This window comes from Sorex fumeus, unplaced genomic scaffold (genome assembly GCF_029834395.1).
Source record: "Sorex fumeus unplaced genomic scaffold, SorFum_2.1 ptg000063l, whole genome shotgun sequence".
Taxonomy (NCBI): domain Eukaryota; kingdom Metazoa; phylum Chordata; class Mammalia; order Eulipotyphla; family Soricidae; genus Sorex; species Sorex fumeus.
Genome location: NW_026606120.1, coordinates 30850191 through 30877536, shown reverse-complemented (window position 1 = coordinate 30877536; position 27346 = coordinate 30850191). Strand labels below are relative to the sequence as shown.

Here is a 27346-nt window from a genome sequence, read left to right as displayed (position 1 = left end):
ACCACATATGGTCCCCTGAGCATTGCCCAGAGTGATCCCTGAGCACAGAGCTATAGGAATAAGCCCTGAGAAAAGCTGGGTATGACAAAATCTAAACATTTTATACTCAGTTTACTCCATTAAAAAGTATTTTGAGCCTGTATCTGTGCTGGTGCATGTAATGGTAACTCATTCTTTTGCAGCTTTTTTATTGCATGAAATGTATCTCAATGTCTATATTTTTATGTTGATGGGTAGTTTGATGGGCAGTTTAGGGCAGTTAACTTCCTTATTATTATATTTTTGCCTCAATTTTTTTCAATTACTCCTATGAATAAACTATGCATCCTTGAATAACTTAATGCTACTTTCAATTACCTACTACTACTTTGAATGCATCCTAAACTATATAAAAATCCTAAAATATTTCATTTACATTTTACTTTTTCACCTTCTTTTTGGCCATTGTCATAAATTGTGTTTTACTTTTATACATTTTTTTCACATTATTTTTGCCCTTGTTTTAAAGTCTCCATTTACTTTTTTTTTCCTTAATATGCCTGTATTTTCAAGTTTTGGTGAATTCAATTGTGACAACAAATCCTTTGTCATCTTGAGGTATATATTTTTAAATGCATGAATAATTCTAATATCTCCCCTCCACCACTTTAATTTTATTTTCTTTCACTTTAAACAGTCAAACAAATTGAGTTGAAAGGAAGGATCCTTAGTGATGATTTTCAGAAGGCAAGTAGTAGGAAAGATGGATGATACTCAATATATTTTTAATGACACTTTATTTATTCTGATGCTGAGTTTGTATGGATCTGGTTCTGGTGAATGACAACTTTGATCAGAAAAATTAGGTTTGACAATAAAAGGGCATTTGGAAATAAATATAGAAACCTAACATGCATAATAGAAGATCTAAGAAGAAAACTAGAAGGAAGACAATAATTCGATGTACTTACAGGCCCATTTTTTTTTTGAGCTAAGAAATTTAAGAGACATAAATCCACTTATGAATTCATGAGAAAAGACACATTTCTGGGACAAATCTTGAAACATTTCTGAAAGCACAGATAAATTTCAAAAAAATCACAGAGAAAAATTTCCAAAATTTTCTGAACAAAAGTTACAGTGACAGGGGCTGGAGCAATAGCACAGCAGGTAGGGCATTTGCCTTGCACGCGGCCGACCCGGGTTCGATTCCCAGCATCCCATATGGTCCCCCGGCACCACCAGGAGTGATTACTGAGTGCAAAGCCAGGAGTAACCCCTGAGCATTGCCGGGTGTCACCCAAAAAACAAATAAAATAAGATAAAATAAAGTTACAGTGACAAATAATGTTTTTGTAATCATCATTCAATTTTTCATCTGTGAAAGAAAGAGACAATGATTAAATAATTATTCTTCTGGAGAAGGAAGAGTGAAGTGTTACTCAAGCACTGAATATATACTTTGTCTAAAATGATTAAAACTATATTTTGAACAGTAGGATTCAGATTAAATATTAATCTTGTATTCTAAGAAAAAGTGCAGACAGTTTCTCCAATCAAAAAATAAACATAGGTGCCAGAGAGATAATAAGATGCTTGTGTTTAATGTGGCCAACCTGAGATTAATCCCCTGAGTTAAATTCTCAGTGTCCTCTGAACACTGCCAGGACTGAGTAACCCCTGAGCACAGAGTCAGCAGTAAGCCCTGAGCACCATCGGGTATGCCCTGCAAGAAAAGAAAGAACCACAAAGTTGATTTCAAGATGGAAACTGTGAACATTAAGTTTTTTGATGTGACTTGCTGCCATACCTGCATGTAAGCATGAGCATGGTCACAGCTCAGGGGTACTTTTTGTGCTGACGTAAATCCATGTACATGAACCCTTAAACGTTCATATGTCTAAAACACAAATTCCTGAAATAGAGGAAAATATAATGCGATATGTCGCAGAACCAACATCCTGTAGTAACGGCACTACCTACAGAGATGTAGGTTGGTGGTCTTTAAAAAGTAAATTTCACTAAATTATTCTTATTTATTAAGACAAGTGGGCTGGAGCAATAGCACAGCGGGTAGGGCATTTTCCTTGCACATGACTGACCCTGGTTCGATTCCTCCATCCCTCTTGGAGAGCCTAGCAAGCTACCAAGAGTATCCTGTCCGCACAGCAGAGCTGGCAAGCTTCCTGTTATGCCAAAAACAGTAACAACAAGTCTAAAAATGGAGGCGTTACTGGTGCCTGCTTGAACAAATTGATGAACAAAGGGAGGACAGTGCTATAATACTATTAAGACAAGTAATTCAATCTGTTACCTCAGCATTTTTTGTATTCATGTCTATATTTGATCAGGAAAATAAACTTTCCCTAAAACTCTCTTTTGAGACTAAGATTTTAATTGGTTTTCTTCTTCCTCTTCTTTAGTATTTTAGACTTGCAAAACTTCTGTATTGCTATTATTTTTGAAATTTACTTCTTCCTGGTAGTCTGTCAAGTTTATAACAGTAAAGATGTCATTGTTTAAGAAATATATGTATTGTCTGAATGTAAAATTTTAAAAATAGATTGCTAAAGAATTATTAAAATTTATAATCATTTAGTTGATTTGAACCAAAATTATTTTATGTTAGTTTGAAATATATCTAAATATAATCAATTTAATAAAACAATTTCAGAGCAATGTTTATCATTATAGTAGCGATATATGATCGTTATCCTGCACTAATTTTAGTTGTTTTTGGAGATGCTTTACATGGTCAGCACTTATGCTTGCAACATTAAAATTATCACTGAACAGAATGTGTAAGCCCATTTGACTTTCAGCACATTTGCCTTAAATGCGTCTTAAAGTTAGAGTATTTTTTTCAAACAACAGAACATAATGAAATTTTCCAAGTCAGAAGAAATATGGATATCAAATATTTGCCTTTCAAGAACAAGAATGAAATAATTAGATGAGTTCAATAGGAATGAATGTTACATTTATAATATGATTTAAGAAATTCAATCCATGAGTTTGTAGTATGCAATATTTTACTCCTTCCTTCTTTGTTATGAGAATTAAATTGATATAAGATAGATTACCTTGATTTAAAAAAAATAATGTGTACTAGATTCCTCGTTAGGAAAATGAAGATGGCAAAGCAGATAGGCCCACCTGTTAGTATATTAAGTTGAACAAAATGTAGTGATTACAAAAGAGTAGCTGAAATATATTGTAAAGAAGATAAGAGTTTGTATGACACAGTTTGCTTCTCCAGACATTCTGAACTTGAATCTCCAGCTCTGGTGGTAATGTTCCTTTCTTGCTAGTTTGGGGAGCAAAGTTTCCACATAGAAGTTTCATCTTCTGGTATCAAGAAGAAAAAGGAGGCCTGAATAACCTTTGCGAATCAGCTGTTCTTCCAATGCCTCTACCTCAGCATAATCCTAATGGCAAAGTGCTGTGTTTAGGGGTTCTGCCACCCTTCAGCAAAGTATTCAGTACATTGGACCTACTTTAGTGACAATGAGGGCACCTCTGATTATGATCATGTTCAATTAAATTCAGCTGGTAGGGCATTTGCCTTGCACGTGACCAACCTGGCAAACCCAGATTCAATTCCTCTACCCCTCTCAGAGTGCCCGGCAAGCTACCAAGAGTATCTTGCCAGCACGGCAAAACCTGGCAAGCTACCATGACATATTCAATATGCCAAACACAGTAACAACAAATCTCAAAACGGAGACATTACTGGGCCCGCTCGAGCAAATCAATGAACAATGGGAGGACAGTGACAGTGACAGCTAAGACAAAGGTGCTGGAGCGATAGCACAGCGGTAGGGTGTTTGCCTTGCAAGCGGCTGGACTGGACGAGCCGGCTTTGATTCCTCTGCCCTTCTCGAGAGCCTGGCAAGCTACTGAGAGTATTTCGCCCACATGGCCAAGCCTGGCAAGCTATCCGTGACGTATTAGATATGCCAAAACCAGTAACAACAAGTTTCACAATGGAGACATTACTGGGCCGGCTCGAGCAAATCGATGAGAACAACTAGAGGACAGTGACAGTGACAGTGAAGACAAAGTGAAGACTTTAGTGCTTTTATTTATTTTTTGCTTCAGCTATTGCATACCACTTATTAATATGAGGTAGTTCCCCACATTGCATTAAAAGTGGCTTGAGGGTAGTCCCTAGCATCCCAAAACCAAAAAGAAAGTAAAATCAAAGGAAAAAGGGAAAAGACTTCAATAGCAAAATTGTCCCCCAAAGATTAGGGGCTCTAAGTTTCTGCAGTGAATCTAATGTATATATTATATGTACGATGTATGTCAGACATGTATATAATGTATTTATGGTGTATATCAGACATGCATATATTGTATTGTGATGTACATCAGACATACATATATGGTATATAAGTAAGCCAAGAACTATCAATGCTCTGGGGGGACAGGAATAAAACACAGCATCCACCATGAAGACAGATGATTTGAGAAGAGTAGGTTCTGTCGCCCAAGCACTGTGAGGTTGGGCCATGTGGACAGTCCTGAATTCTGTGTTCACAGGCCTGTTGGCTTTCCTGGGGATGGGAGCCATAGTCCTGTCACCCCCAAACACAGTACGCTCACTGTCCAGTACCTAGATTATGGGCCACACGTCCTGATCAAATTATTTGAATGATGACTTTTAAAGAACCAAGTGGCAAGGCCAGAGAGGGAGTGTAGCAGGTGAGTCACTTGGCTTGCATGCAGCCAATCAGGTTTGATCCTGAGATCTCATCTGATCCCTGAGCCCAGAACCAGGAGTAAGCTTGAAGCAGTAGCAGGAGTAAGCGCTGAGCACTGTCAGGAGCAATCTCTGAGAACTCCCAGGAGTAATCCCTGAGCACAATGCCAAATTACTCTTCAGCTCTGCCAAGATGGATGCCTGAACACAGAGCCAGGAATAAGCGGTGATCACCGTGGAATGTGGCTCCAAGAGCCGAGCACAGCTAGCTGTGAAAGCCCTCCACCACACCCCAAGCAAAACAAAATAAAACTAACAAAGGAAAAGTGGCAGAGGAACCGTTCTGGCGTCCCTGAGCTTGCAGGCGGGAGCTGCAGTGCCTCTCCTTAATCTGGTTGCTCACCGGTCCCAAGGAGAAAGGGCAGAGGGTGCGGGGTGACCTGATGCCCGCGGTGCAGGTGCACGCTGTCCCTCCTCGGTGCCCGCGCGTCCTCGTGTCCCAGGCCCTGTTCCCTAAGGTCTCCCGCTCCTCCTCTTGCAGACGCCCCCGGAGCAGACGCCGACACGCTCCGCGCGGGAAGAAGCGGCTTCACCGGCTGCCTGTCGGCGGTGCGCTTCGGGCCAGCGGCTCCCCTGAAGGCGGCGCTACGCCCCGCAGCCCCTGCCCGGGTCAGGGTCCGAGGCCACGTGAGCGCAGTGTCCGGCTGTGCTGGGCGCTCGGGGTCCGGCGCCCCTGCACGCCAGGCCACCCCGCTCGCCGGCGGTGCAGGTGCGTACCCTCCGCCCAGGTGCGTGCGCCACGCGCGGTCGGCCTGTAGCCCCCGGGCTCTGTCCCTCCGCACCTTCCTGACCGCTCTGTAGCCTCGCCTCCCTCCTCTGCGTGGCTGTCCGCATCCTTTGCAGTGCTTCTGTTTTAAATGTGGGTTCCCCCTCTCAGAAGCCCTCCTTTCCTCTCGCCTCGGTCATTATCCCTTTTTCTGCTGTAGGTCGTTCAGGAACCACAAATGAGGGAGAGCCCCTAGTTAATGCGGACAGACCTGATTCCGCGGTCATTGGAGGTAAGGAGGCCTAGAATGACCACGCCTCCCGTTGTTCCCCAAGTGAGAATAACCCTGTACCTAGCTGGGAAGAACGGGTCCCATCCTGCAAGGACCATAGCAGGCCATAAGGATTTGTTTGACGCAGGAATGTTATGTAGCAACCCAGCTCCTCTGGACATGCTAGAAGAAGGAAATCTTTCTTTTTTAAAGATTGTGTTAAAATGACACGATTTCCAAAGATATTCATAGTTGATGTTTAGACAAGCAGGGTTCCAGCATGGCCCTATCCCCATGCCCCCACCAGAATCCCCTTCCCTCACCAGTGTCCCCAGGTTACCTACAGATGGCCTCCTTGCCAGGCACATTGTTAGGCCGGGTTGTTGTAGTTTGGATCTCATGTTTTCAGACTCGTTGGGTGTGTCGTTTGTCTATAGAGCAATACCACTTCTCTGCATCACTGGTGTATCAGAGGCCCTCGGCCTTGCCTTCACCTGAAGATCCTAATGAAGGATAGCTGAAAGACACTAAACTAAGGAGCATGGTTGCATTTGCAAGTTGCCATTTATATTTAAATATTTCTCAGCATGTATTTATTTAAGAGGTATTTATTTTTATTTGTTTGATTTGACATAGAGTCTTACACATCTCAGTCTATTGACCTAAAACATTTTGAAATTAGATTATAACTAAAGTATATATCAAGACAAAGAGCTAAACTATGCGAGCAGCAATTTTCTTTCTTTTTTGTTTTTTTGGGTCACACCTGATGATGCTCAGGGATTACTCCTGGCTCTCCACTCACAAATTACTCTGGCAGTATTCAGGGGACCAAATGGGATGCTGAGGATCAAACATAGGAAAGCCAAATGCAAGGCAAATACCCTACTCACTGTACTATCACTCAGGCCCCAAGTAGTAATTTTCTTAAGTGTGAAAATACGTAACTAGGACCAGGAATGTAGCTCAAGTGGTTATTCCTGGCATAGGCATGGCCTTGCATTCTATAGTCTTTGCTGATCGCAAGGGTGTTGTTTGGTGGCCACAGGCGGAAAGCAAAAAGCTGGTTGGCCCTCACCAATGCAGCAAGAATCACTGGGATTGTGGGACTGGCCCCACCTGTAATTCCTTTTCAGCTGGGTTTGATATCTCACACACATACATATAGTACATATAAATATATTGTCCTGGATTCATTTTATATTAGATTATGTATATTTGAAGAAGCAAAAACTCAATGTAAATATATAAATATGTTCTTGAAACAGACTTTTCTCTGGTCTGAAAAATAAATATTCAATTTTCCTTCAATTCTCCCTACTTCCCATACAAAGAACACATACACTCTTTTAAGGACATTACTGAAATGCTAGTTCCTTATAAAATCTGGTGAGTAGGAAGTAAATTGTTCTCCATTTGATAGCTGTCCACAGTAAGAAAATTGCGCCCAGGCTGGGTCATCTGGCTGGGTGCCCACTGTTTAGCCAGACTGGACACCAGCTCAGAATGGATCTCCTCATTTTGCTTACTTTCTTCTGGACACCAATATTTTCCCCAAAATTGGCATAGTATTCAGACTTTTTTTTAATGTGTTAGCAAATATATGCTGGAATGTTCATGTTTTGATTCCTATGTCAACATCTTTTATTTTTTGCAGTGAGTGTAGTATGGAATCCCAATTACATAATTCTAAGAATAAAAAGTATCTTACTTATAATGTACACTTAAAGGGATTCCTTTCATGTTAAAATCTGAATTAAACCTTGAAACATTGTTTACTTGTTCATTTGGTTTTTGGGGTCACACAGCAGTGCTGAGGATGAATTCCTGGCTACGAACTCTGGGATCATTCTTGGCAGGACTCAGGAGACTATATGGAATTGTGGGATTCAAATCTGGTTTGGCTATGTGCAGACAAGTGCCCTACCTACTGCATTATCTCTCTGAACCTCTAGTTTATTTGTAAAGAAATGACTCAACTATAATGTAAAAGCCAATTTAAGACAATGTGATTTGTATCTTCAGAATAGTAATCCAAGATGATAAAATTGCACAATATCCTCAAATTTGGTACCCACTTACTAGGAAGAACACAGATAGTAGTCAAATGTATGATAGAACAAAAGACATGGTCCCTAGAACTTCATTGCTTTTATCCAAATATCATTGGCTGGATATGAAACATTAAGTCTCACCAGTGTTGTTTCCCTGAGGAATCCTACTTGTATCTTGACAGACAGAATGAAGAATGAGATCAAGGAAGCTCTTGAGAATGTAACAACCCAGATCACTATTCCTGGGTCCTCTTGCTATCTGCCACACATCTGTGCAGTGGTGTCACGGATTGTTCCCTAGTGTCTTGGCTACTGAGATCATTTCCTTGTCAAATCCAAGTATTTGTGTAATTGCTAATAGATTCCACTTAATGCTTAAGGGATGTTATCAGTGAGTGGATTTTTCTACATTTTGCACTTTATTGTTTTCTCTCATTGAAAGGGAAGAATGGTATAGAAAATAAAATGTTACAGGAAAGAAGGATTAGCTTTAACTATCTTCAAACCTGGTAAATCAAAGATCACAAAGGATTACTAATATTGTATATGGGCAAATAAACTTGTCAAAAGCACATTACACTGGAGTTGCTGATAGGAAGGTAATGGAGGGAATCAGATGCATTTTGCCAATTATCTCATCCTTTCCAGCTAGTGAATGAAGAAAGGTTATTTCAGAATCCTATTTAACCTCACAAAACAAACAAAACTGATCAACCACAGCCAGAGAGACAGAACAGCAGATAGGATGTTTGCATTGTTCATGGCTGTCCTGAATTTGATCCTTGGCATCCCAAATGGTCCCTCAAGCACTGCCAATAGTTATCCCTAAACACAGAGTCAAAGTAAGCCCTGAGCACCATTGGTTGTATCCTCAAAACAAGAAAAGTAGTCAATCATATACATAAAATCCTAGATGTTTTAGTATATGGTGACAAGTGTATAATCAAGGAATCTTATAATTGTTATTGTTTTTTTTAAATAACACTGCAGTATCTCCATTTAAATGGAGTTTACCTAAACCATAGTCTACCCAAACTTCACCCAACGAACTTTGGGTCTGTTGTATTCCACTTACATTGAAGTCTATTATTACATTACCATATACTATTTTAGGATAACATACTAAAGAAACTAAGTATATAATATATATTTTGAATCATGTAGTTAAGCAGTAACATATTTTATAGTATTATGTCATTAACCTATGATTACTATCAAGCCTCATAAAAGTATATTGACTAGAGCCTTTTTATATCTTGATTTGATATAGATTGAATATCCATTCTATACCAATATGACATTTTCAGTTAGCAGTTTAATGTTAATAGCTTGGAAATTTTAATATCACTAATGCAGTTATAAGTGAAGTAAAAAAAGTAAAGGCCCTCCCGTTGATCGTCGATTTGCTCAAGTGGGCCCAGTAACGTCTCCATTGGAGACTTTGTTGTTACTGTGTCTGGCATACCGAATACTCTCGGTAGCTTGCCAGGCTCGCCGAGAGGGGCGGAGGAATCGAACTCGGGTCGGCCATGTTGGCTGCTTGTAAGGCGAATGCCCTACACGCTGTGCTATCGCTCCAGCCCCACAGTTATAAGTGATTTTTTAAAAATAATACTTCTATTCAGGAATTCCACCCCAAAATTCTTACTCTGCTGTGCAATTAATATTGAGAATCACTATCATAGCCAAGATTTTCAATTCTTAAAAACATTTCCATTAAGATATGTCAAATAATTGACATATAACTATCAATATTTCTGCAAATAGACTATCATATTATCTATTATCTGTTGATGTATGATGAATTTTTACCCTTCTATCAATGTAATGCAACCCACATTTATTATATCACATTTTCTGTTGACTAGGAATTTGGTCATAGCTTAGCTGAATCTTCTGGTCAGTGACAGCATTAAGTATCATAAAGTTAGAAGGCTGAACAAATCAAGGTTTTAAAATCTAGATTTTATTTCTGGCTGCTGTCAAGAGCTTGCATTTGGCACTCCGAATCTTTCAGCCTCTCCTTGCCACATCCTTTCTCCCAGCATGAATATTTGCCACCTATCAGCCTTCAGAAGGAGAGTCTCCAGTGAGACAATGCTAGAACACCATGTTAATGTATCTGGTAGTCACTGTCACTGTCACGGTCCTCCCGTTGTTCATCGATTTGCTCGAGCTCGCCCAGTAATGTCTCCATTGGAGACTTTGTTGTTACTGTGTCTGGCATATCGAATACGTCACGGGTAGCTTGCCAGGCTCCGCCATGTGGGCGAGATACTCTCGGTAGCTTGCCGGGCTCTCCGAGAGGGGCGGAGGAATCGAACTCGGGTCGGCCATGTTGGCCGCGTGCAAGGCAAACGCCCTACCGCTGTGCTATTGCTCCTGTACATATAATGAAGTATATTACTTATGTGCTATATTTTATTCATTAGAGACAAGACATAAGCCCTGCATATAAGCAATAGAAGGGGAGAAAAATATTGGTCTCCATGGATACAGATCCATTAAGACACCCTTGGCCTCATACAGATACAAGATACACATGTTATACTACAGCAGTTCCAATAGTACAGCAGCAGTACTATTATGAGAATATTATGAGAATATTTACATCATTTGCTTGAGCGGGCCCAGTAACGTCTCCATTGGAGACCTTGTTGTTACTGTGTTTGGCATATCGGATACGTCATGGGGAGCTTGCCAGGCTCTGCAGTGCGGGCGAGATACACTCATTAGCTTGCCGGGCTCTCCGAGAGGGGCGGAGGAATCGAACTCAGGTCGGCCATGTTGGCTGCATGCAAGGCAAACGCCCTACAACTGTGCTACCGCTCCAGCCCTTTACCTTTTTTACCTTTATTCACATCATACTGGAGCAATAGCACAGCGATAAGGCTTTTGCCTTGCATGCAGCCAACATGGCCGACCCGAGTTTGATTCCTCCGCCCCTCTTGGAGAGCCCGGCAAGCTACCGGGAGTATTCGATATGCCAGACACAGTAACAACAAAGTCTCCAATGGAGACGTTACTGGGCCCGCTCGAGTAAATCGACGAACAACGGGAGGGCCTTTACCTTTACCTTTACTTTTAAAATAACCAATGCCTGCTTGCTTGTTAGCACAAAGAATGAGCCTTCTCTAAAAAGTCACACTTCTGTATCTAAGGGTGAAGGCATTAGTATAAATTGGTACAAATTCAATAATCATATGTCTTTTGGATAAAGGTTTAAAACTTTAGATACATCTAAAAGTTGTATGGATTTACAAGTGAACTTAGTTTTATATGACTTTGTTTATGGATATATATGCTCATATAAATTATTATATAGATATATGCACTTTGATATAAATTATGTTAAGGCAGTCTATTTGATTTTTAAAATGTAGGTTCCGAATTTATATTTTTAACATTCTTCTCTTTCTAGGAGTGATAGCAGTTGTGATATTTATCTTGATCTGCCTCACTGGCATAGTGATATGTATTTACCAACAGAGATGGTCACATCAGAAAAATGAGAGAAAAATTCCTCCGAATGGAGACAATGCTGAGACTGCTCTGAAAAGTGAGCCCAACCTGCAAAGTTCAGTCACTGAAAGCCAGAAAGAGTACTTCTTCTGATCTGCAGCCATGCTGTATTTATTGCAATGATGACTTGCCTTTCTTGTTCAACCAGAGCCCCTCTTGACCTTCTGGAATAGGTGGTGACAATAATGCCCACAGCTAGTCGGCATATAGATGCACTCTGCGCAGGGCTTGTTTATGATATGTGGAACAGGGACTTTGTGTACTCATTAATCACTCCTTGGCATTTTCTCAGAATTCTGACATGATGTTATAAAATTGAATTGTATTTTGCATAATGATCTTGGATTTTAAATAGAAGCATGGATTTACACTTAGTCTCTTAAAAATTTATCATTAAGGTTTATAATGGTCAGGGCTGGACTTGGAGTTTGATGCCATGTTCAAATCTGTGCTGTATTTTCTTCATCAATTACAGACTGACATCTTTACCCCAGTAAGTTCTTCTTAGATGACCTCACCTGTATTTCCATTGTTCTGTTAAACAGAGTCCTGTGGTCAAAGATATTTAAGAAAAAACTTGGTGGAGAAGCCTGTGCCAGCTAACCTGTTTTCATTAATGGTCTCTTTTAAATTAGTGTGGATATATCTAGTGGTGAAATGAGTATTGAATGTAAGCTATGAAATTTGTAGTTAGTAAAATGTGTAAGAATTTTGTTCTGTGATGATCTGCTTTTTGTCTTTTTAGTTAGCCTTGATAATCTTTGTAAATTACATTAACAATCACCCAATTCACTGTATCACTCTATCACTGTTATCCTCTTGTTCATCGATTTCCTCGAGCAAGCACCAGTAAAGTCTCCTTCGTCCTAGCCCTGAGATTTTAGAAAGTGCCATATTTCTGGCTCTTCCAGAGCAAGGGAATGAGACTCATCATTGTTACTGGTTTTTGGCATATTGAATATGCCATGGGGAGTTTGCCAGACTCTGCTGTGCGGGCGAGATACTTTTGGTAGCCTGCCGTGTTCCCCAGAGTAAGAACTAGAAAATAAGGTGTCACACGACCGGGAATCACCCAATTATCTCATAAAATATTTTCTAACTAAACGTAGGCCCAGATATGAACCCATGCTGAACAGTGCACATATATCCTTTATTTCATCTGAGTACTAAATGTCTTTCCTTTATTTTACTTACTTACATTTTAGTGGGGCCATCCTGGCAGTGCTCATGGGCTGTTCCTTGCTCAGTTCTTGGGGTTGCTCCCTGAAGTGCTTGGGGGATTACGTGATGCTGGGGACTGAACCCAGTCATTCTGCATGAACTGTATGTTCTCCACCCTTTGAGCTATCTCCAAGTGTTCTTCCTTTAAATTTGATTATGGTCACGGTCATGGTCCTCCCGTTGTTCATCGATTTGCTTGAGCGGGCCCAGTAATGTCTCCTTCATAAGGCTTGTTGTTACTGTGTTTGGCATATTAAATTTGATTAGAAAATTTTTTTCCAAAGTCTTTTGATTCTTTTTTTGAGAGTTACTGTATAATCCTTTGACTTCTCATGGCTGTCTTTTCATTTTCAGAGAAAAAATCATAGTTTGGTTTCATTTATTTGTTTGTTTTGTGACCCACTCAGCAGTACTAAGGGACAACTCCAAGCTCGGTGCTAAGGGGTTGCTCATGGTAGTGCTCAGGGAACAAACCCCAGGGTGTCCAACCTGTGCTCCAGTCCTTTAAAGTATCACAATAACCTTAAAAAGTCACAATTTGAAACTAAAGTTCCCTATTTAAATTTCTACATTTGCAATTTATATAGGCAAAAAGTTTCTTAGAAGTTTTCTTCTGGTAATTATTTGAAGTAACACTGAGAAGATGTGGATGATTCCCTTAGGAAAATTCAAATTAGAGGATCTATTATCCTACTCAATTATTTGGATTAAATTTCTAATATAGCACATAAAATAAACTACTTCATCTTCTGTTTAGAGATAGCCATATTAATATTGGGAACAAAAATTTTGTATTGACTATTGGAATTTTCCCGGTTAACTACTTTTAATGACAAATAATTGATAGAATGACTATTTAATTGGGGTTTCTTACTAGAAGTGTAGTTTTGTTTTTCTGGGTTTTTTTTTCAGTTTTTTTCTTTTTTTGAGAGCTTGTTTGGAGGTTCTAGCAGAGCCTGGCAAGTCACCCGTGATGTACTCGATATGCCAAACACAGTAACAACAAAATCTCCAATGGAGACGTTACTGGGCCCGCTCGAGCAAATCGAGGATCAACGGGAGGGCCTTCTCTTTTTTATTGAATCACCATGAGAGAGACCATTTACAAAGCTGTTCATGATTGGGTTTCAGTAATACAGTGTTCCAACACCCAGCCTTCCACCAGTGTTCATTTCCCAGCACTAATATCCCAATTTCTCTTCCACTAATTCCCAGCTCCTTTTCCTCCTCCCCCCACTCCACCACCACCTTTACAGCCTGCTTCTGTAGCAGGATCTATCTCTCCCAACTCTCTCTCTCTCTCCTCTCTCTATCTCTCAAACTCTCTCTCTCCCCTCTCTGTCTCCCCTTTTGGATATTGTGGTTTGCAGTACAGGCAATGGAAGGTTATTGTGTGTATCCCTTTGCCTACGTTTTAACACTCTGTTCTTGTCCAGCATGATCATTTCCAACTATTATTAATATATTGGCCCTTTCTCTATCTAACCTACCCTCCGCGCACAATGCACCCACCATACACGCTTGTGGTAGATTATGCAATCATCATTTAAAATCAACAGTCTATTTTTTTAATGTGTTAAACCTTCCTAGTTCACTTTATATATAACAACCAGGAATTAATTTAATTCTGTACTTTGACTAAATCAGGACCAATTGAAACATATATTTAGCCTAGTTATCATTTTTTAATATATATCTAAAAAAAGGAAAAAAACCTTCTCTGTTAAACCGTCCCTTGAAAAATACTTTTCCCTTACAATTTCATGCTAGCTTTCTATTGCTTTTTTATTTCTGTTGCTTATCTTCAATCTCACTGATCCTGTCTTCGGCTGTAGTCATTCTATTGCTGAGGGCACCCACGGAGTTTTTAATTTCATCTACCGAATCCTTGATTTGTGACACTTCTTTTTGTAGCTTTTTTATTTCTGCTCTCATTTCTTCCTGTATTTTCTCGACTATCCGTTCCACTGTTTCTTTCATTTCTTCCTCTAGTTTTCTGGATGTCTGCTCCATTGATTCTTCAAGTAGTTCTTGAACACCCTCAGCATTTCATCTCGGAATTCTTTATCAGACAGAACATATTTGCGGGTAACCCTGTTAAGGATTTGGGACTCTTTTCTTCATCTTCTCCTTGTAGTGGAGATTTGCGCTGTTTCTTCATGCTGTTGTAGTCGTCTAGAGGTAAAACCTTGGAATTCACTAGTACTGTTCCCTCTTATTGTGGGAATGGATCCTGAATAAGGTTGGTTGATGATGTTCATCCTTCTCCTTTTCTGGGATATGTCCTTCCTCTCAGGCATTATTCTGTGGCTTATGACAGGCATCTAGTGAAGCATTGTAGGAGGTGCTTTTTCATATTGGGCTTGTACAGCTTCTTGCATACACTGGTTTTTTGTTGGAATTTGAGTAGATCAGTGGATTAGTGTTGTATTGTATTTGAGGCAACGGGGAAATTTTCCACAGAATTGGGTGATAAAAGTTGTGAGTCGAGAGGGCTGGGAGTGGAAAATAGAACTGTGGTGACAAAGAAGGCCACGCCCACTTCTGAGGAGGGCACGCCCCTTACAGTGGAGGCCACACCCCCAGCCGGTCCCAGGGACTGCTAACCTCAGAAACTGTAGAGGAGGGCGGTTCGGGGATGAGGTGGGCTGGCAGTCTAGCAGAACTCAGGCAGGTGTTTCCCAAAGTCTCCTCCGGCTGCCCAGTGGTGGGTGCGCATGCAGGGAAGGGGCACATTCAGGGCACAGGACAAGGACACGCTCCCTGGCTCCCCAACACACCTGCAGAGGAGGGCAGCGCAGTGATGAGGTGGGCCTGTTTCCTTTCTTCATGTCTGCTTCGTCTGTGGGATGTAAGTCACAGGTTTGCTCACATTCAATGGAGAGATATTACTTAAGGACTTGAGCCTGTAGGCTGAGATGATGGGGACTATGTTATAGTTCATCTATTGAGTAATATGTTTCTATTAACGTTTCTCTAAAAAAGGTTAAGGAATGTTTGGGATGTCAATAAAATATGAGAGTTTTGTCTTGGTGAATGATGTTCTCACTACGTCCTCCAAAGTTTATATAACTTGGGAATTTTTTTAACACAAAAGTGATAGCTTTATTTAATGCATAGTCAAGAAAAACATCAAATTAATGAACTTTTAATCTTACATTCAAATATATTAATTACTTTAAAAGCTGAAATTTTACAAATTTATTAACAGTGAAATCAACTGCATTTTACTCTCTGAAGAGAAACAAAATATTTGAATGAAATTGCAATGATGAATCATCCACTTTTGCTTAATGATCTATACATTTTCTTTGCTTATTGGTTAATGAAAATAAATTTTGGATAAATTAGATAATATTTTTAAGAGAACAATAACATTTATATTCTGAAATTATATTGTTTTCCCCAAAATATTAAAAATATGTGCAAATGTATACTTTCTGTAGTGATGTGTGAATTTCTTTATCTAACAGCTCTTTTTTGTTTCCTTTCTATTCAGTTTTCAGTTTATGACTCTACAATAATTTATTTGTTTCAGGTACACTAATTATTATTATAACTAATATTTGCTTTTGGTTGTATTATTTTCAACGAACTTCACTGTCCGTCCAGAATTATTTCAGACATTGATTTTTCATACAATCCTTGCTTTATATCATAAGTTTTGAACAATGTAACATAACATCTAACGTTTCTTTGCCAAGAAACATAAAATCAGTCACCCTTATGGATTTGGTTTTACGTAAGAAATTATTAGAAACCTGAATAGGAATATTAGTGTACATATAATATGTGTATAATGCATGTATTTTTCCATGCATGCTGGGAAACTGCAACCAAATCTCACAACTTTCACAATGTCAACTGAAAATTGATTAAAATCCTTAAGTGGCCCGAGTGACAGTATAGCACGCATGGAGCTTGCCTTGCTTGCAGCCAACCCAGGTTCGATCCCGGGCACCCTATAGGGTCCCTGGGGCTCTACCGTGAGTGATCCATGATCTCAGAGCCAGGAGTATGTCCTCAGCACCGCTCAGTGTGGCACAGAAAAGAAATAAATAATGACCTTGATTGAGCGGGTCCAGAATCCAGCAGATGCATTGCAGAAAGTATGAAATTCTGCATAGAAGGACCAGAGATGTTTTCAATGATTCAAGTCGATTTTCAAAGATAAAATAACAAAAGTAAAATAACAGCAGCAGTGAGTGTTTATGATGTGAAGCAGCTGCACGGTCTGAAGGCGACCTGGAGCTTGGCAGCGGTTGGGTAGTAGAGGTCGGCTGCCAGGGCTGGGTTACTTGGCGTGGGGAGGGCTCTCACCCACTCACACTGGGGTGCCCTGAGTGAAAAAAGTCTGGCGTGGTTTCCCTGGGTATGGCATACAAAAATTTTTATTATTCTTTAATATTAGGGAAAAATGTAAAAATAACACACAGTGAGAGTGGCACACAGCAAAAATGGTCCTTGTCTCCAAAAAATATGGTGAGCCAAACTAAAGACAAAGAAATGGAATTATATCAAACTGAAATACTTAAGAAAGCCCATATTCTGGGAGAAGATATTTGCCTACCACTCATTGAATAAAGGCTATAATTCACTGGTACAACTTGCAAAGACAAAAAATGCAACTAAAAATGGGGGTCAGAAGTGAACAGGATCAAAGAAGGCACACCAATAGCCAATGATTGATTCAATGATCAGAAAAACACACTTTGCATGTAGGAGGCCAGATTTTATTCTCTAGTATTCTCCAAAGCCCCAAGAGGTAACAGATATTTAGTTTACTCTGGGCTGGGAACAATCGTCAAGCTTTATTAGTTGTAGCCAAAAAACAAAGGAAGAAAAAATGAATGAAATGGGATGTTGAGAGCTTCAACAAACCACTTTGGACCAATGCCTCATCTGTGTTCTAAGGGGCACAGCACGTGCACTGAACTAACAGGACCCTTTCTTTCCAAAGTAAATGTCCTAGTAAAAAGTTCTGCATGTGACTTTCTAGGACCCTTGCTATGAAGACTCCTGCTTCTGAGTTGCTTCCCCAGCTGGCCTCTTCGATAAAGCACACCACAAAAAAACCAAAACCCCCATTGCTTTTGTTTTCAACTGCCCATCATCCAGGAATCCGCAAAGTGTTCCACCGCTACAGCCCTGTAAAGGCGTTTTCCCAGGATCTGCCAGGGTGTTTTCCTCTACCTGTCTTAATACGTCCACTTACCCATCCAACTGTTCCAGCACCCGTACCGCCACGTTTACAGAGTCCACTTCTCTAATGAAGTTGGTTCATGGTCCACACTCTACTCAGGATTCCACCTAACACAAGCTCATTTAGCAAAATCACAACATTTAAAATAAAGCTTAAATTGCTCTAGTATCCTTAGGGCTCCTTAACTCCCTAAATCATGATTATCTTTTTACAAAAGCTGTACTTTAATCAGTCAGCCTGGCCAGTGAGGAATCTCCAGATGAAGAAGAGACTATCTGGATGAAAAGTTTCTTGTTCTGTTCCCCACTGATTAGCTCTAAAACCCTGAATATTGAGGAGAGTCATCACTTGGGGCTTGAGCTGATGCCTCACCTGCAACACAGACGGCATCAGCGAGGGTGATCCATGCTTCTCCCTACAGAGAAGCGTGAGAAGGCTGTGTTCAGGATGGGAAAACCAGACAACAGGTGCATCAAGGTGTCTGAAGAGGAGTAGGAAATCCCAGCGTGGTAGCACTAGCCCCTGACCCTGATCAAGCCCACCTGGAGAATGCTGGGAGCTCTGCCTGGGCTGCACCGCACCAAAGGGACAATAGAAAAAGAGTTCTGAGCAACCCTCTCCAGGTTACCACCTGAAATGGGACCTGCCTCCATGAAGCGTTGTGCAGACAGGTGTCTGCCAATTTGGCTCTTCAAAAGGAAGGCACGGCCCAAGACACAGAAACACAAATCAGCAGCCCTCACTCCCAGTCACTCCTTTAGTCTAACTAAACTCTACAGCCCCTGCTCCAGCAGACAGCAACAAAGAGGGGATTGGCAAAGGAAAAGAATATATGAACCACATTATGTTGTAAATTTGATCTATCTGTAGAACATAGGGGTATAACTTGGACGGAGTTCACCATTGTTCAGTTCTAAAATCCTTTGATTATACCCATTTGATTTGTTCATGCATAGCTTATTCTTAAACTTCAGACCTGACACAAACTGCTCATAAATGAAAGACTCGAAACAACTCAGTCTGTTTCTTTGCCTACACTCTAGTTCATAAGGGTGCTCTTTCCTATCGTTATGACTAGGAGGGGCTATGCCATGCTCTCCCTGCAACTAGGCTGGCTTCGGTTTTATGAATTATCTTAGGAACCAGGTTTTCGAAACTGAGACAAAACCTGAGGTGTCTCTTAAAAGACGATAAAGTTAAGCATAAACAGGAAAGGTAATATCTGAGAGAAAAGTTTTGATAGAAGAAGGAAGTAACTGCTTCTGCTCAGAAAGGGCATGAAGAGAACAGTGTTGCCACGGTTGGGTGTGCCAGTCTAGGACACAACTAAGAGGTGGGGAGCCTCCTCCAGGGAGCCAACAACTGTCTAGGAAGAAAGAAACAATTGCTCATCTATCTCATTTGAGGGAAGATGCTCACCATTTTATTTTACTTGGAAAGATGGCATCGTGGCTCTCCTGTGTGGACTGGGGTCCTCCCTTGTCTTACTCCCTTTTCTCTCAAGGAAAACAAAGTAGCACAATGAAGGAAGCACAGACACGTCAGGGAGGTAAGTGAGGAAGTTTGGGTCGACAGCAATCCATGATACCTTTCTATTCTTATTTGCTTTTACTCTTTGAAGAAATGACCTGAAATATTTCTTAGACAGAAAGTCTCAGGGAAAAAAAAGAAAGAACAAAACATCATTCTCCTAGGTTTAAGCTATCACAGAAAAAGTTATAATGCATCTACATATAACAGTTTGAAGATTTAAGACCAGATATAGGAGTATCCAGGTATGGTAGAAGACTCCAGAGCAAAGCCAGAAATGTAGTGCCAATGCCCTAAGTATAGCAGCTAAAAGAAATCCTAATAAAACTACTGGAAAACACATCCTAATCAGAATGAAAAAAACTACAGATAAAGATACCAACAATACCCAAAGCAGCAAGATCAAAGAAGAAAATTACTTACAAGGAGCATCCTTAAGAATTATCACAGACTCATCAGATTCAACTCTCTGAAGACAAAGACAGAGGTGGCATAGAGTAAAAAAACAGTTGGAATATCCTCCCAAAATCTGAAAGATCAATGAAACCACGAGCTGATTCTTTGAGAAAATAAAAAAAGCAATTAAGAACTAGAAAGACTTAAAACAAGAGAGAGGAGTGTAGATAAACCGAGAACTCTAATAATTTACTAATTACTAATAATTATTAATTTACTCTAATAATAAATATAAGTGATTGAATGAGAAAAAAAGGAGGGCATTACATTAGAAAGTACAGTTATCCTTAGGATCATCAAAGATTACTTTGAAAACCTTTATGCCTTGAAGAAATGGATAAATTCCTGGATTCCTATAACCTCCTAAGGCTGGATTCCCATAACACAAAAGATATGGATTACTGTAATAGGCCTATAATTATTGAGGAATTGAAATGGTAATGAAATGTCTTCCCCCAAACAAAACTCCAGGCCCAGATGGATTTGTTAGTGAATTCTTCTCAACCCCCAAAATATTTACCGCAAAAGAATACTGCCAATTCTTTTCAAGCATTTTCTGAAAAGTGAAGAAATAGAAACACTCTCAAAGGGTTTCTATGAGACAAACATCCCCCTGACACCCAAGGCAGACAGAAACACCACAAAAAAGAAATTTACAGACCTATAATCCTGATGAACACAGATGCAAAGATTCTCAACAAAATACTAGTGACGAGAATACAACTCATGGGGAAAAAAATCATGCACCACGACCAAGTAGCATTCATTCCAGGGATGCAAAGATGATTTGCCATTTGCAAGCCAGTAAACATAGTACTCCATATTAATAAAAGAAAATATAAAATCTAAATGACCATACCAAAAGATGGAGAAAAAGAATTTGTCCACAAGCAAAGCAAATACCCTACTCATTGTACTAAAGCTCAGCGCCCAGCAGTATTTTTAAACTGCACCTTCTCTAAAAAAATTAAGGAGTATGTTATAGGTAATTAACACTTGAAATACAAAGATGACAATTCTAAAAGTCTAAAGCAATCTATCTGACCTTACAACAAGTCTCTGATATAATTTCTAACTGTTTGTGAAATTGTGTACTAAACTTGACATTGAAAGAGGCTTGATGTAAAAATATCTCAATATATTTCCTCTGGAACCTTTTTCAGGTCCAAATTGCAAAGTTTCAGGTTGCTAATGATATATATCAGTGGTGTAATGTCCTGCTGAGAAAACTTGATTCTTCCAGTATAATTATCTGGTGTATTTTTATATTTTTGTTTTTTTGACTCTTTATTACATCACTCACAGGTTTTTTTTTTGTTCAGTAATTTTATTAGAAAGAACACATTCCCATTAAGGTCACTGTCACTGTCACTGTCACTGTCACTATTATCCCATTTTTCATCGATATTGCTGGAGCGGGCCCAGTAAAGTCTCCATTGTGACAGTAGTTACTGTATTTGGCATATTGAATATGTAAGGGTAGCTTGCCAGGCTTTGTCCTGCGGCCGAGATACTCTCAGTAGCTTGCTGGGCTCTCAGAGATGGGCGGAGGAATCAAACCTAGGTTGTTTGCATTGGCTGTGTGCAAGGCAAACACCTTACAATTTGTGCTAATCCTCCAGCTCATTAAGGTATCAATACTATAAGAATTAAAAGTGTTCAGTGACAGAAATGTTAAAGTGTAAAAATTATCATAGTGAGCATCAAGTATAGTAAAGGTAACATTTATATAAATAAATAACAATAATAATCAATCTTGGGCTGGAACAATAACACAGGGGGTAGGGCGTTTGCCTTGCATTGGGCTGACTGGGTTCAATTCCTCTGTCCTTCTCAGAGGGCCCGGCAATCTACTGAGAGTATCCTACTCGCACAGCAGAGCCTATCAAGCTCCCCATGGTGGATTCGATATGCCAAAAACAGTAACAACACGTCTCACAATGGAGACATTACTGGTGCCGCTCGATGAACAACTGGAGGACAGTGCTATAGTGCTACAATAATCAACCCATAAAATTTGAATGGTATTCATATCTAGCTATTTGAAGAACCAGAGAGCTCATGTTTAAAAGTTCGAAATGCATAATGGGTAGGAAAATAATTAATCTCTTAATTCACCCAAGTACTACTTTTACCAAAGTTGACAGAAACACCAGCAAAACGTCTGCATTAATAATTTGGTCAATGTTTGAAACTACAAAGTTTTTAGAATTATAGCAATTTTCAATCATAATGGTAACTTGATTCGATTATCTTCATTAGTAAGGCTTAATTTCAAACATATGTTAAAAATGGGGCAGGAGTAGAATGGTTCTGTTTAAGTGTATTAAAAAAATTCATGCATTTAATCTTACCTCAGATAGCATGCTGTACAATTTCTGTGAGATTTAATGCCAATTTTCCCTCCATTCATTTAGGGAGATTGAGAATATTCACTGAATGTGCTACATGCTAAATTTGAATATGAATTTTGAGGGATATGCTGACACAATATTCTATGATATCTGAACTAACTGTGGTGCTCATTTTCTGGGACTATAGATTTTCAAGTTTCTTTTTATGCATTTCCAATCAAACCAAGCAGAATTAGTAAGTAGTATTGCATTTTCATTACCACTTTGACTTGAAATACATTGGATATTTGACAATATTGGTATTTACAATGTTGAGTTTCTGATGGATAACCTGTAATACAAATATTTTGTTTACCCTACTCTTGCTACTAAATTCCTGTAATCTGATGGGAGAAACAAGCCAGAGTGAGGAGAGAGAATATTTATAAACCTAGGCACTGTATAAGGGAGTGTTCAAGGCCGAAGCATGGTGCAGTGCATGAATGTGTGTGTGTGTGTGTGTGTGTGTGTCTGTGTGAGGGTTGTCCAAGGAACACCTTTTCCTGTCTTCCATGGCCATTCCAACCAATTTGAGTTCTTAACTAGGAGCTATAACACTGAACAACTCCAAGGTCATAGGGACAAACCAAAGGCATCCGCCCTGACTCAGAACTGGTCTCAAACTGTGAAGACATTGCGGACAGCTTCAGTTATTCCATGAAGGGATTGTGGCAGGCGTCTCCTGGGGGAAGTTAAATTTTGTGTGGTAGTGAAACCGGTGCCTGAAGTGCGAGTAAAGCGTTGGGCTGCTTGGCTATAAAATCAATACCCAAAAGTCCATGGCTTTCCTATATGCAAACAGTGAGAGAGAAGAAAGCAACATGAAAAAAACATTCCCGTTCACAATTATGCCCCAGAAAATCAAGTACTTAGGAATCAGCTTAACTAAGGAAGTAAAGGACCTGTACAAAGAAAACTACAAAACGCGACTTCAGGAAATAAAAGAGGACATGAGGAAATGGAAAGATATTCCCTGCTCATGGGTCGGGAGACTTAACATTGTCAAAATGGCAATACTAACAAAAACATTGTATAAATTCAATGCAATCCCTATAAGGATACCCATGACATTCTTCAAAGAAATGGAGCAAACACTCCTGAAATTTATATGGAACAATAAGCCCCCACGAATAGCTAAAGCAATTCTTGGGAAAAAGAAAATGGGAGGAATCAACCTCCCGAACTTCAAACTGTACTACAAAGCAGTAATAATTAAAACAGCATGGTACTGGAACAAAGGCAGAACTGCAGACCAATGGAACAGGGTTGAATACACTGACATCTCAGCTCAATCATATGATCATCTAATAAAGGTGCAAGTAATGTGAAGTGGAGTAAGGAAAGCCTCTTTAACAAATTGTGCTGGCATCACTGGACAGCTACATGCAAAAAAATGGGCTCAGAACTCTGCCTAACACCATGTACAAAAGTAAGATCAAAATGGATTAAAGACCTCAACATCAAACCAGAAAACATAAGGTACATTGAAGACAAAGTTGGCAAAACCCTCCATGACATTGAAGCTAATGGTATCTTCAAAGATGCCACGCCACTGACTGACCAAGTGAAAACAGAGATAGATAAATGGGACTATCTTAAACTTAGAAGCTTCTGCACCTCCAAAGAAACAGTGACCAAAATACAAAGACAGTCTACAGAATGGGAAAGGATATTCGCCGAATACACATCTGCCAAGGGGTTGATATCCAGGATATACAAAATACTGGTTAAACTCCACAAGAAGAAAACATCCAACCCCATCCAAAAATGGGGCAATGAAATGAACAGAAACTTTCTCAAAGAAGAAATCCGAATAGCAAAAAAAGCACATGAGAAAATGCTCTACATCATTAATCATCAGGGAGATGCAGATCAAAACCACAATGAGAAACCATCTCACACCTCAGAGACTGGCCCACATTCAAAAGAACAAAAGCAACCGGTGCTGGTGTGGATGTGGCGAGAAAGGGACACTCCTTCACTGTTGGTGGGAATGTCGACTGGTTCAGCCCTTCTGGAAAACAATATGGACGATTCTCAAAAACTTAGAAATTGAGCTCCCATTTGACCCAGCAATACCACTCCTGGGAATATATCCCAGAAAGGCAAAAGTGTATAGTCGAAGTGACATCTGCACTTGTTTGTTCATTGCAGCACTCTTTACAATAGCCAGAAACTGGAAGAAACCTGAATGCCCAAGATCAGATGACTGGTTAAAGAAACTTTGGTACATCTACACAATGGAATACTATGTAGCTGTTAGAAAAGATGAAGTCATGAAATTTACATACAAGTGGTACAACATGGAAAGTATAATGTTAAGCGAAATGAGTCAGAAAGAGAGGGATAGACATAGAAAGATTGCATTCATCTGGGGGATATAAAGTAACAAAATATGAGATTAATACCCAAGAATAGCTAAGATCAGCACCAGGAGGATTACTCCATAGCTTAGTGGTCAGTCGGGCATTCTAGAGGAAAGGGCAGCTCAGATAGAGAAGGGAACACCAAAGAGAGGGTGTTTGGAGGATCCTCCCAGGAGGGGAGATGCATGTCGAAAGTAGACTATGGACTGAACATGTTTGCCACTCAATGCCTCTTTTGCAGACCACAACACCCAAAAGGAGAGAGAGAACACAGGGAATTGCCCTGCCACAGAGGCAGGGGGGGATGGGGGGATATGGCGATGGGGGTGGGGGGGATATTATCCATGGTGGTGGAAAATGGGCACTGGTGGAGGGATGGGTATCTGATCATTGTATAATCAAACCCAAGCACAAAAAATTGTAAATCTACAACTGTACCTCATGGTGTTTCACTAATAAAAAAAGAAAAAAAAAGAGTTGGGCTGCTTGTTTTGCCCTGGCCCTGGCCCATATTTGATCCCCAGTCCTCCGACTTGTTCCCCAAATAGCTTCCCAGAGGATCCTTAGTTCAGAGCCCTGAATAAACCTGAACTCTGCAGGGATCAACTGAAAAACCAAACCAAGACAACAAAAACAGTATGTCTGTAAGTGCAATGTGTGATTTTCGGGCCTTTATTGTTTTCTTATTTGCTATTTTGCCTTATAGATCCTACATGACACTGCCTTGATCATTCCAGTTTTCTAGCCATGATAGGGAATAAGGTACATACTGGAGTGTACATACTACTATCTTTTCCGCTTCTGATGTTTTGCAAATATAAAAATCTCACTGGCAGTCCAATTATTAGATAAAATGAATATTTTCAATGAAAAAGTATTGGATATATAGATTGAAGTGAGATGTAGAATACTTCATATGTTCATCTTATTGGGGACTTAAGGTCACCTTCATAGGACCGAAGTCTTGTTATGGGCAGTGAAAGGTTGGTGGGATCTTTAGGTTCTTTAGAAATCCAAAGACCTGCTCTTTTCTTGGGTACAGGGTGTTGGGTCACACCCAGTGATTCTTGGGCTTTTCTCTTGACTACCCTCTCAGGGATTAGGGATCAGTCCTGATGGATCTCAAGGACCATATGGAGTGTTGGGAATTGAACTCGGGGCCAACATGGGCGAGACAAGAGCCTGAATCACTGTACTCTCTCTGCAGTACCCCAAAGTCATTCTTCTCCCACCTCAAACTATCCATTCAAAGGAGTGTCTTGAAAATTGAAAAGCATTTATGGACAAAGTCTACAAAGTTAAAACTCCAAAATATCTAAGATAAAAGAAAGTGTGGAACAAAAATATTGCATTTTGGTTACAGATCTAATTTGGATGTGTAATTAAATTTGACTTTTGACATCCAAAATATAATGTAATTATTGCAGCTGTTACTGAATGAAAAAGGAACTTCTAAAGACTATGATACAAACCATGCTATTTCATGTAAAATTGTCAAATACAGTGCTCTTAATATCTACTCATCTGTCATTTAGTTTTAGAGAATAAGTCGTGACTAAAAGCTCTCTAACCATCTTTTACCTAGCTTAAATGTTAACAGAAATGACATTGCAAATAGCACATTTACCTACAATACCTTTAATCAAGTCCCTTAACAAAAAAAGATGCTTAATCAAATATTCTTATAAATGCACTTCCTGAGTGTTGGGAATGGTGTTACTTCAAGGGGTTGCAAACCAAAATGTGCTCAGGTCTTAGTCCTGGTACTATACTCAGAGAAAACTCCTAGTAGGGTTCTGATGACTATAAGCTTGACCCAATTCCCAGGGTTTCCCATAGATGGATATGGTGGTAACATCCAGTGAGAGCTCTCGTCCCTTCTCCTCACCAAATGAACCCATCCTTATATTTCCAACTGACCTGAAAGAATTGGAGAGGACCTGGATCCTGAGTGCATGTCCACAAAGGTAAAGCATCTCCCCTTCCTTTCTAGTGTTCTTCTGCTTACCAGGGCCTGTGGTGTAACCCCATGGCTGCTGGCTACCTGGGAGAGAACTAAGAGGGGATTGAATGATACACCAAGTAGAAAAACTCCCTTGGAGTGAAGATGTCAGGGAAATGTGGGGGCAGTGGAGGGGTGGGGACAGGGCAGTGGCTCTGGGCTGCAGGTTCTCATTGCTACTCGCTCTTCTCCACACTCCCTGTCACGATACCCTCTGGACTGAACTTGTGCCCCTTGTCTCCTGCAGCATGGAGTGGACGTATCAGAACAAGGGCAGCCTTTGTCCATTCCCTATGGAAGAGCAGCCTGGGGAGGAGTTAAACGCAGCGTCTGCTGGAACTCAGAGTCCTTTAGGGCAGCATGTTACTGCTAGATCTCTAGTGACACCCACAGCGACTCTGACAGACCACACTCTACATCAGCTCTCTAGCTAGCTTCCCATCACGCCCCCAACAGAGGCAGTCTCTTGTACTTCAGATCCATCCCAGAGGGATTCTCAGCCACCACCTGGGAATTCCATTGGGATTCCCTTCGCATCAACTCACACTCTCCCCTCCTTCAGTACACCTGCCTGTTTCAGGGACCCATCCTCCCCCTCCCCTGTTCAGAGGTGTAAGCAGTTAAGAGGCTCAAAGGTTTAAGAGCATTTCTCTGTGACCCCATCTCTTCAAAGGAACTTCGGGATCTCAGGAAAACTAGGCTCCACCCTGTACTCTTACTCAGAAAGGAACAGACAGAGGCCACCATCTCTCACGAAAACATGAGATTTATTTTGTTCTGAGGCGCACAGTACATAGAGCAGCCTCTAGTAGACAAGGGAGGACCTTGAGGTGCGTCTGTCCTTAGAATGAATTTTTCCAAGCATGACAGCAGTCTGC

The 27346-nt window shown here is 40.2% G+C and overlaps 1 protein-coding gene across 2 annotated transcripts in view; it reads left to right on the top strand.

Annotated features, from left to right (window-relative positions):
* The window catches only part of LOC130035380 (contactin-associated protein-like 3), a 197020-nt gene extending 185630 nt beyond the window's left edge, over nt 1-11390 (top strand). For both annotated transcript variants that reach the window (XM_056127055.1, XM_056127054.1), the window contains exons 21-24: nt 4014-4025; nt 5238-5447; nt 5671-5742; nt 11197-11390. In XM_056127055.1, the coding sequence (XP_055983030.1) occupies nt 4014-4025; nt 5238-5447; nt 5671-5742; nt 11197-11390 (488 nt within the window). The remainder of the gene's footprint in view (nt 1-4013; nt 4026-5237; nt 5448-5670; nt 5743-11196) is intronic.
* The last annotated feature ends 15956 nt before the right edge of the window (nt 11391-27346 follow it).